The 11,086-nt window shown below is 38.5% G+C and overlaps 1 protein-coding gene across 4 annotated transcripts; it reads right to left on the bottom strand.

Annotated features, from left to right (window-relative positions):
* Window positions 1-2,140: 2,140 nt before the first annotated feature.
* Window positions 2,141-9,137, bottom strand: LOC311057577 (uncharacterized protein). Of its 4 annotated transcripts, none has more exons than XR_014601973.1 (10): window positions 9,048-9,137; window positions 7,086-7,144; window positions 6,747-6,891; window positions 6,334-6,529; window positions 5,928-6,015; window positions 5,465-5,581; window positions 4,684-4,824; window positions 4,118-4,272; window positions 3,724-3,816; window positions 2,141-3,312 (listed from the first exon to the last, which is right to left on the bottom strand). XR_014601973.1 is itself a non-coding variant. In XM_084074563.1 (10 exons), exons 4-7 carry the CDS (start codon window positions 6,422-6,424, stop codon window positions 4,684-4,686), a joined length of 354 nt encoding a protein of 117 aa, XP_083930689.1. In that variant the 5' UTR covers window positions 6,425-6,529; window positions 6,747-6,891; window positions 7,086-7,144; window positions 9,048-9,137; the 3' UTR covers window positions 2,141-3,312; window positions 3,724-3,816; window positions 4,118-4,272. The 4 variants fall into 4 exon arrangements, 3 of the variants coding, with proteins under 3 accessions (XP_083930689.1, XP_083930690.1, XP_083930691.1); XM_084074563.1 differs by having other exon boundaries at window positions 4,684-4,826; window positions 6,419-6,529; XM_084074564.1 differs by having other exon boundaries at window positions 4,704-4,826; window positions 6,419-6,529.
* Between the last annotated feature and the right edge of the window lie 1,949 nt (window positions 9,138-11,086).

Below are 11,086 nucleotides of genomic sequence, written 5' to 3'. Positions count from 1 at the left end.
AAAATCGGCATCCTGGTGGCGCTATAATAGGGAAAAACTTTGTGCGTCCAAAGTTTCACCTCAATCAGACACTGCGTTCAGGATTTGAATATTTTTTTTCAAACTGCAAACTTTAGATGTCAATCTTAGCCAATCATGATGGAATATGAAAAATCAAACAGACCCGTCCTGATCACAAGACTATAGAGAGCATGTGTACCGATTTGCGTGAAATTTTGATTAAATCTGGAGGAGTAATATATAAAAAAAAGTTTACATAAGTCGGCCTCCTGGCGGCGATATAAAAGGCAGATGTGAAAAATGCAGGGCAATGGTTCTTCCTTGGCCTCTAGGGAGTGCGCATACAAAGTTTTACACAGATCGGTGCAGTTATAGGTAAAAACACGGCCTGTTATAGCGCCTCTTCCCCTCTTCCTAATAAGGGATGGTTCTCCCCTCCATCCACACCATTAAGCAACGTCCCCACCCTGCTCTCGATGGGATTGATCAAAGCAATCTCGTGCAGGTGAGTGGCAATTCATAATTAGGGTTCTGAATGTGACAGTAGTCAACAGAAACACACAGACACAGCACATATGGGTATTTCACCTGCACTTGGAGGTGTGCCATCTTAGGAGGGTATGGTAATTGGAGTTTAAATGGCCAGCACATGGGGTGGTCCGGTGGCGCAGTGGTAAAGCAGCTGCCCATCACTGCGGCGCCTGGGCCGGATGCACCGCGGAGCGCCCAGACGCCGCAGTGATGGGCCCTGTCGAGCGTCTATACGAACACAATTGTTTTTTGGGGGACTGAAGCCGTGCGGGGTGGATGTCACCACACGTTACTCCTACAGGCTGGGGCGGCACCTGTCAGAGGGCAATGACGATTGACTGTTATGTTGTACTAAGTATTTTGAACACAAGGGAGCAAAACATTCTGAAGGATACCCTGGTATAGACCAAATCATCATGACATCATCACAACCAAAAATGTATTTCCGGATAGATAATGCCAGCTGCTTTGTTTGCTACAATTTAATAAACATTATACAATTCAAACAAAGTCTTTCTCTTAGTTGTTATTCATCTAAAGTGAGCTTGCTTAACATCAGGGGTAACATCCAAAAGGACAATTATAGAATTATAGAAGTCTTTAAAAAAGTGAATTGAGACAAATAAATGTGTTATTGTTAGCTACTCCCTAGAAAGCAGACACAATATATCTAACACACTTATAAATAATAAAAACATGTTTTATAAAAGGCATACATAATTGACATGCACGCCTATTTTATTTCCAAGTGACAATGACAAGCAATTAAAATCTAACAGCCTATTTGCAATGTTACAAGTTAGGTGCTTAATCATTCACTCATTTAAACAAACTGCTTTAACAGTTTAGTCGTAAACACACAAATCTGTGAGAATTTCTTTTTGTCAGTATACAAATTTGTAACAACCCAGATAGCAAAATATGGGTGAATCAACGTTGAAAAATAGGCGGCCATAACGGTTGAATCAACGTTCGATCTCAACGTTGAAACTGTACTGAAATCGCAACCCTAATCTTTGTTGATTCAACGTTTGTGTTTCAACCACTAACTAACACTATATCAACGTTGATTCAACCATCATCCAAATGGTATTCTGCACGCTGATTTTATGTTGAATCAACGTTATGAATCAATATTGATTCAACCATCATCTAAATGGTATTCTGCATGCTGATTTTAGTTGATTTTATGTTGAATCAACGTTATGAATCAATATTGATTCAACCATCATCTAAATGGTAATCTGCATGCACATTTTAGTTGATTTAATGTTGAATCAACATTAGGAATCAACATTGATTCAACCATCATCTAAATGGTAATCTGCATGCACATTTTAGTTGATTTTATGTTGAATCAACATCAGGAATCGAACACTGATTTAATTTATAAATTGATTATACTGAATCATGTTAGGAATCAATATTGATCCTGATCATCCAACAACCTAATGGTAATCTGCATGTACATTTTAAATGATGTGTATGCTGATATACTGTAAGGCTACATCTTGTTCAAAATTACCTTACATTTCCCAAAATGTGAAAATATAAAAATAAAGACAGACAATATGATTTGAATCTTCACATTTATTGAACCAAGGCATTTAGACCTGCTTTGAACTGCTTTAAGCATTGTTTTTATGATTTAACAGATGAAATATATAACATATAGAAGATTGTAGATCTGCTATTTATGAAAGAAATCGTGAAAATGTCTGCAAGCATTTGGATATTTTGTAAGTGAATATATGCCACATGAACATGAGACAAGTGCTCTAGTAATACAAATGGCGTAATTAATAAAGCCTAACGGGCCATCCACACCAAGCACTATATGTACACATTTTTAATTTATTTTATAGAATTTAGAGTAGCCAATGATTGTGAACCTCTTTTCGTCCACAAAGTCATTATGCTAATTAATTCCTCACACATTTCTGTGTTGCTACTGCAATTGTAGCCTAGTAGCCCCTCCATCCTTCTCCTCCTGTTCAACACAACTAAAGACGAACAGTATCTGTGTTGATGATGACAATATGAGTGATTTGCTGGAACTCTGGAAGACATGAGCAACTGCCCACTGAAATGATCATGTCTGCACTGTATTTAAACTAAATAATTCTACAACGATAGGATTGACAAAAGTGATATGCTTAGTGTGGACAGCCCCATTACAGTTTGAAAGAGTACATTATTTCACACATGAACAAGTGAACACTTGTCAATTTCAAAAAAGTGCCTTACTTTTACTTAATGGTATTACATTCAAAGTCTTAATAATTTGCAGCTCTAAAGTACTTAAAATGAATAAAAGTGGCTTCATTTGGAACTCCTATCACTTTACAACATTTTCTCATGCATGAGAAAAATAAAATGCATGCATTTTAGTCTACTGTCACAAAGGAGGGCTGAGGACAACCTGCCTACCAGTTATCCACTATACAATCTTTCTAAAATGACAGGAGGTTTTTAAGACTTTGCAGTTTGGGGGGTAGTTTTTTCCTTTCCCAAGCCAAGCATCACTCTTTGAATAAAGTTCAATATGTTCTTCATATCATTAGGGTACTTCAAATTGAGTGCATACGTCAGGCTAGACAGCAGGCACGGTGCTTGAGGGAGGTTATGGAAATTATCCATCACAATACCTCCTTCAAGGATGATGGCTGTTGACACTGGCTGAAGGTCGACACCATCTGAGGGAGGTGAATCTTCACTGATCACAGTCAGCAATCCGACCGATACCTCTGACCAGGCGTCTTCACTTTCGCTGTCACAATCCTGTACAGAACCAAACAAAAACAACATTACAACAGGGAAATGTAGACACTTCACACACATCTGCATTGAGAAGTTTTATCAACATTGGTTGGCCTACTGTTTTTGACAGTATATTACTCATGGTAAACAGCACAGTAAAATATGTATCTGAAAACATTTTAGGCTAGAAATAAGCAACTTGGTAACAAACATTCTGCATAGTGGCCATCTCTCTCTCCCTTGAGCAACGTGTGAGTGCAGGCTACAAACACTTACACTGCACACCATGTGAGTGAGATTCCACCGTGCTATAGCCTGAAGGGATTGAACCTTCTGATTGGTTTGCAAGGCCGTTTCAGACTGAAACTTCAAAATAAAATTAACGAAAATGTAATTTCACTGGACCTTTAAGGTGTAACTATGAGAACTTACCAAGACAGTGGTGTAGAAACTGCTGTGGTCATCTCCAAGCAGAAGAAGGAGGCCTCGGAGAACAAGCCTACCCAGCGCGGTCACGTCGGGTTTCTACAAGTGGATAATGAACAAATAAAGTTCAAGATCTGACCATCACAAGTTACAGTACAGTTACAGCATGAAACACCACAATATATGTTTGATGAACAGTTGCAGAGAACAGTTGCTGATTGGAGATGTGATTTAAAAATAGTACAATCCACAGCATTTAGTTATCAACAACGATCAATAGTTAGCAATACTTTAACACTCTGTAATACAGCCGGGAAGCATAAGTACTATTTGGGGTAATAGGTTGTACATAAACTTAGTCATGATAATTACAAATATAAGAAGCATGTTGTAGACTTACCCATCAATTTGCTGCACAATTCCGGATAATTTATCTCTAATGGCACCTTTCTTGGACTTTAAGATAGTGACCAATTGTGGTGTATAGCGATCCAGAGCATCAAAGAAGTCTGTCTCTAGGTGTGTGGTGGCGATCCTGTTAAACTCAGCATAAGCCTACAACACAGCAAACCACAGAACAAAATACAGTGACTAAATACATTTGAAAAAGTGTGTAAATTAGGAAAACATTTGGTTAATTGTCATACAAATAATTATGATCAACAATGTAACCGTTTTGGCATTAAATATTGGACGAATTACATTTCGGTTCCGACTTTTAGGCTTTGTAAACAAAAAAGAAATGACTGACAATGACCGGGGCCAATAATACCATTATGTACTATGGCCAGAACAGGCCAGGCATTTAAAAATGTTGAAAAATAGTGAGAGTAGCCGACCTACATGTTCACAACACATCACTTTGCGAGATGTTGCGAGCTTGTAGATCTGCTATTTTCACTATTCTTCAATAGATAAATGTATACAGATGAACGCTTTTTCTCATAACTGTGATCAGACAATTACCTATATTAAAATTGGCTTACAGGAGATCCCCCATGCCACGCTCATGTCACCATGAGTCAGCCATAACAGGGCAGGGGTCTTCAACAGGGGGTCTGGGACTCCTAGGGGGTCTTCAGAGTTGCTACAGGGGGTCGGCCAAATCTCTGTGATAAGATCATTGTTTCTTTATACAAACCACTTGAACAATAGCATCCCTATTCTACGGACAACTTTAGCCGAAAATGGCCGATCTACAAGCTCACAACGCCTCGCAGCGCGAGGCGTTGCGAGCTTGTAGATCGGCTATTTTCGGCAAAGAGGGGGAAAAGAGCAGACCAAGTACAGAGTGAAAGTTTACTAAGTATTGACGGTTTAAGTCGTTAAATGTCTGACAATACACATTAACATGAATCCAACATCTATGAAAAGCTTTAATCTGCAACACAATTTTATGTAATATATAGTGGGGGTCCCTTCTTCATCTCTTTCTCAGTTAGGGGGTCCTTGGCCTGAAAAGGTTGAAGACCCCTGATATAAGGAGTTCCAAATGCAGCTACGCCCAATTACGGAGTGTCTAACCTCAATGTGTCATCATGGAATCAGCAAACAAATTAGTCAGCTCCATATATACACCTCTTGTGTAATGGTCTCCATCACCTTACATCCTGGGTTCCAAACTGCATACAGCACCAGACATTCCTCTAAAGCATATTTTCATATGTCGCCCTGATAGTTCAATTGGACAGTTAATTCCCAACTAAACTTATGTTGCTCTGTTATTCGTGGGTAAAAAGGTGCTAACCTGTTCCCGGATGTCCTTGTAGACAGATGAAGATGGGCACAGTGCGTGTTGGCAGGAAGGTAGCTGAGGGGATTCTGGTCAGGGCCCAGGCTGACTCAAACTGCATGTGTTGTGCACCTATACAAACACAGAGGAGTGATTTTACACCAATGTCACATGGTCAGAATACAAGTTTTATCTGAACACCAAGTGCTCAGTCACAGGCTGACCCGGTCAGAGAATGCTTTTCATGTCAGCTGATAGAAAACCACCCAGATATCATTATGTGAAACCCCAAAGTTGTGCCGAGGGTAACCGCCTTGGGGTCTAAGCGCTCTGCCCTTCAGAATCTCTATGACCAGAGGACAGTGAAGAAAGCAGGAAAGAATCCAAGAGACCCAACTCATAACCTCAGCACCTGCTAAGAAACATAGTTACAGTTCATTATTGTTTATTTAACCATTATGTTAAATGAAACCCCCACCTGAAGTGTGCAGTTCTTCCTCTTGAGGAATCCCACAAATCAAATTCTCCACACCAGGTGGAGAGATTAGGAGATCGAAGGATTGGGTCTACACAGAAGAGAACATAACATTATATAAACAATTGTAAAATGAGAAAATTAAAATAAAATCACTTATGAGTCTACTTATAAGAGTGTATGCAAGCAGTAGGGTATTGTAGATAAGCTCTTTGATAAACACACCATTGTGTGACAACAGTTTGAGAAAAAAGGAGTGGACCAAGTAGAACCCTGTGGACTCCTGTCTACAAAGTATATATTGTAGGGTCTAGGTGGTTAAACATAAACTTGTAGTGCATTGCAGAGTATCAGTCAAATAGAGTATCATTCAAATAGGCAAAACTGCAATAGCAAAATAATGTATTACCATGCCAGGATTGTCTACAAGCCTAGGGAACTATACGCCAATATTTCCGGTAGGCCTTTAGTTCCATTGCTGCGAATCCACTTGCCTCCATGTAGAGATGTTTGATTCATGTAGTCCTCAACCTGGGACACTGGACACCTATTGACCTTCATCCATTCAACCATTTCAATAAGTTTTTCAGGAGGCACATCAGATTCTGTTGAATGATAAGTACAGATTCATTATAGCTGATTTCAAGTATTTGAGGTTCTGGCCTACTTGGAGTGTGTGAAAAGTCGCCAATCGGTCCAGCGGTGCCTGAGACTAGTTTTTAGAAGATGATGGACAGAAGAGTCATGGGACCGCAAATATAATCCCTTGCATCTGTCCAATCTAGCCTGGTGGGGATAATTAACATTGGTTATTAGTATTACCTGGTGTACTAGGGACGGTCTGTTCCTCTGGTTCTTGGTGGTGTGGTCGTTTCAGCCTTCTCATGCGCTTCCTGGTGTTCCTCAATCGCTCCTCCAGGAAGTCTGTAGCAGGTTTTTTTCCCCGGCCAGGTGTGTACCAAGCTGCCTGTAAAAGAGACAATTAGGTTCAGCTTAAATTTGCCTGGCGTAAACCATGAAGATGGTTACATGGGATTTTAAGGAGCAATCCAAAAATGTGCGTGTGACTGTGCACTAGGAAAAACTTTGAGCACATTTCTTTTAGGTGTGTGTGTGTGTATGGAGTGTTCTCCTTTTTGTGTTGATTGATTGATGACTTACATAGCCACTGCCAACTGTAGTACCATCCAAATTAAGGCAAGGGCTTTCTTGGTGACGGCCTGTTAAATAGATGGTAGAAGTTTGTCAAAGAACGATGAAATGAGACAGTAATCATTGTTACAAATATATGACGATTCAAATCCCTGAATTGAACACTGAATGGTTATGCGCTTTTTAAGTGCATTCGATTCTGTGTCATTTTTAGATTTTACCTAAAAAGCATTATTTTACACTTTGGCTACTCAAAAACAGCAGATATACAAGCTCATAGCGTGGCACCGAGTGCTGCGCTACGAGCTTGTAGATCTGTTATTTTAGAAAAATCTTGAAAATGTGTGCAAATCTTTGAATTTTTAACGAACATTTGTAACTCAAATCTTTGTTTCTGGGGGTCCCTAGAACAAAATATTTTGAGATGAGGGTCTGTGGCCAAATACATATACATTTTGGGGTCCTTGACATGAAAAAGTTTGAGAACCACTGACATAATAACACAAGTTAAAAACAAATAAATTTAGAAGACATTTTGTAGAATCGGCCTCAGGTCTTAATGGGTTAATTGAAGGTGTGTGATAACCAGTTCTTCTGATGAACTTGGCAAAGTTTTTCACAATGCATACTGACTAATGAACTCATGTTATACAAATGAAATCAGTGGTTCTCAAACATGTTCATGTCAAGGACCCCCTAATTAGTATGTACTTGGCTAAGGACTCAAGATTTACAAAAGTGTTTCAAAAATATTCCACAAATGTTGTTTATACTGTTTTTTAATAGCTGATCTACACCCTCACAACGCATCACCATGCACTTGTGAGCTTGTGGATCTGCCATTTTCAAATAGGCAATTTATAGGGTTTAAGTGGTTAAACTGAGTTTCATGCTATATAATCTCATTTAGCTGGGAACCACATGGAAACCCCCCAATGACCCCTGAGGGTCCCTGGAGCCCACTTTGATGATAAACATTACCTGCTTTTGTTAGCTACTGTCTGCAAAACAAAACTTAAGTTAAAAAACGGATTACCAAATTTGTCTGCACACTAAAATCCTCAATGTTAATTTATTCTCCTTAAGGATACATTGGTACCATTTGTACTCTCTGTCTCTTAATTAAATTATTTTACTTTTTACTGTAGGTTAAAAACAAGATTCATATATAAAATAATAATTACAGTCAAAACAAATGTGGCCTCACCAAAGGGATATGTGGCCAACATTAGATCTCTTTTAAGAGCTAATGTTACAACTAACAAGTTGAATCATATTTTAACGTTTTAGGATGCCTGGTCGCATTGTAACATCATACATTTATATTAAATGGTGTAAACACATTGCTTTCTATGTAAACGCGGTTGATAAACCGTTAGTCCTGAAACATGATCATATCATGACGTTTTCTACATTTACAACCCATACATAAACGTTCAGATTTCAAATATAAAGCACTTAGCCCAGGGCCAAGGATGTTACAATTTGAATCGGGAGGGTCTAAGTATCCGTACCTCCTGTATTGTTCAATAAAAGTAATTTTAATCCGATCGGTGGCCATTTTCTCCGAGTTTTCTGTATGCTTTAAACTACGCGACCGTCGGTTGGGAGGTGTATTACATTATACACATGCATTACAACTATGAGAAAATGGCCACCGATCGGATTAAAATATCTTTTATTCAACAATACGGAAGATGCGGGTACTTAGACACACCCGATTAAAATTGTAACATTCGTGGCCGTGGGGTAAGCACTTTATAGTTGAAGTATGAATATTTATGTTGATGTACGGGTTGAAAGTGCAAAAAACAGGTTGAAATTCCGGCTATGAGGCTCGTGAAAGGACGAGCGTCGTGTGAACCATGGCTAAAACTCGGTCGTGCACGGTTACATGAACGTGTTAGTTCATGTAACCGTGTACGACCGTGTTTGGATAACATTTTAATTCCATAAACTAATTAAACTTACCTGTTATCTAGTACAGTAAACACGAAAGCACCCCGGTTTGAAAAAGAAATCTCTCAGCCAACAGCCGTTTCCTCTGCCTTCCGGTGTGATTTCAAAACTAACAAGCTCCGCCTTCAGTGTTGCCACATCCGCTTATTATAAGCGACTTTGGGCTTCTTTTTCTGTGAAGTTTTTTGGGCTTGCTTCCTTACTGTCGTTTAAACCAGTGGTGGTTCTCAAACATTTTCATGTCAAGGACCCCCAGATTAATATGTAGGCTATTATCCAATCAACGGACCCCCATCTGAACACATGTTATGCCAGGGGGGACCCCCAATACAAGATTCGTATTAAAATGTTTCAAAAATATTCCTAATTTTTCACATTTTCTTCCAGATAAGAGTTTTGTTTTAAAATAGCAGATCTACAAGCTCACAGCGCGTCGCATCGCAACCCGTTGTGAGCTTGTAGATTGGCTATTTTCAATTAGTCATAGTTGCTTCTTTTGGGCTAATTTCCATAGACCTGGTTGCTTATTTCTATCGCAAAATCTGGCAACACTGTCCGCCTTGTGCATGAAGGATGTCTGCGGTTCTCAACCTGTGGGTCGAGACCCTGACAATTTAAGTAATAATTTTAATACCTTAGAAAATAAATGAAAACAAATCAAAGAAAAAGACTGTAATACAAGTAATCAACAAACTATACTATAAACTGGTCAAACATTGGCCAAATTGTCAAATAATATAAGAAAGAGAGAAAAAAAGAAAATAGCCGATCTGCAATAAGAAGTTATAGATTTTTGAAATAGTTCAAAGTTTAGCTTTTCTCACATTTTTCTAAAATATTTTGTTTTAATTAAAAAACATGTTTTCAGACTCAGAAGAGGACGCTGAATTGAATGGGCTAGGTTTTGATTTTGTATGACCCTTAAAAAGTGGCTTAAACAAGCGTTAAAGTTTCATAAACTTGAAGCTTTTTTCACAAACATATTATTATTATCATTATTTTATTTTGACCCTTCAACCCTCTTATTTAGATGATTTAGAGTTGAATGGTAGGTTAAACAATAGTCTAGAATTGTTTAATAAGAAGTTAAAGATTTTTGAAATAGTTCAAAGTCTAGCTTTTCTCACATTTTTTAAAAATATTTTATTTTTAAATAAAAAAAACTTTTTCAGACTTAGAAAAGGACGCTGAATCGAATGGGATAGGTCTCGATTTTCTATGACCTTGGGAAATACAAAAGCTCACCAAAAAGATTGGACGTTGACTTTTGAATAAAAAACAGATTTTGTTGAGCACAAAATCTGGAACTAATCGCTCCAGATATTTTTTAAAAATCTAAAACTTCTCTCCATCCATATTGAGAGTAAGCCAGATCTTTTGGCACCAGCCTTGGTTTTTTTAGACACTGATAAAGCTCAAAGTTCAGCGAAAAGACTGCAAAGGTCAACCCTCGTTACATTTTTAGAAATTGTATTTTTCTTCGATACTCTGGCTTTAGACTAATGTGATGACGCTGATTCCAAATATGTAAGTTATATTTTTCTCGGAAAACAGGAAGTGCCTCAAAAGGCCACTTTCTGGTTGGTTTTAGGGTGTTCCAGGCCCGTGATAACCCCGATATATTTTTTTTCCAAATCTACATGTAAAATAATGCTAAAATTTGAAATCATCAAACCCTCATATCAAATCATGATTTAATTATCCCTTAATTGGCTATGGTTACGGCTTCGCTATCTCGCTCAATATCTCGAATACGATAAGGACTTAGGGTCCACTTTTTGGATATGTTGTAGAGCTGGCTGAGACGCACGTGTGGATGTCTTGTTTGTCCCAGTACGGCACTTTTTTTTTTCTGACTTTGTCCTTCGGTATGGTCTTAAGGTTTAAGACTCTATGTGCCTTCCGATAGTGTAGGAGGTCAACTTAGGAGTGTCGTACCGGGACAAACAAGACATCCACGTGTGCGTCTTGGCAAGCTGTACAACATATCCGAAAGGCGGATTCGAAAAACGTATCGTATCGAGATATATTGCTTTATTGCGCATATAATA

Source organism: Gymnoscopelus microlampas, assembly GCF_963454915.1.
Source record: "Gymnoscopelus microlampas genome assembly, chromosome: 12".
Classification (NCBI taxonomy): Eukaryota; Metazoa; Chordata; class Actinopteri; order Myctophiformes; family Myctophidae; genus Gymnoscopelus; species Gymnoscopelus microlampas.
Note: the sequence above shows the minus strand (reverse complement) of the source record. Positions and strands in the feature narration are given on the sequence as shown.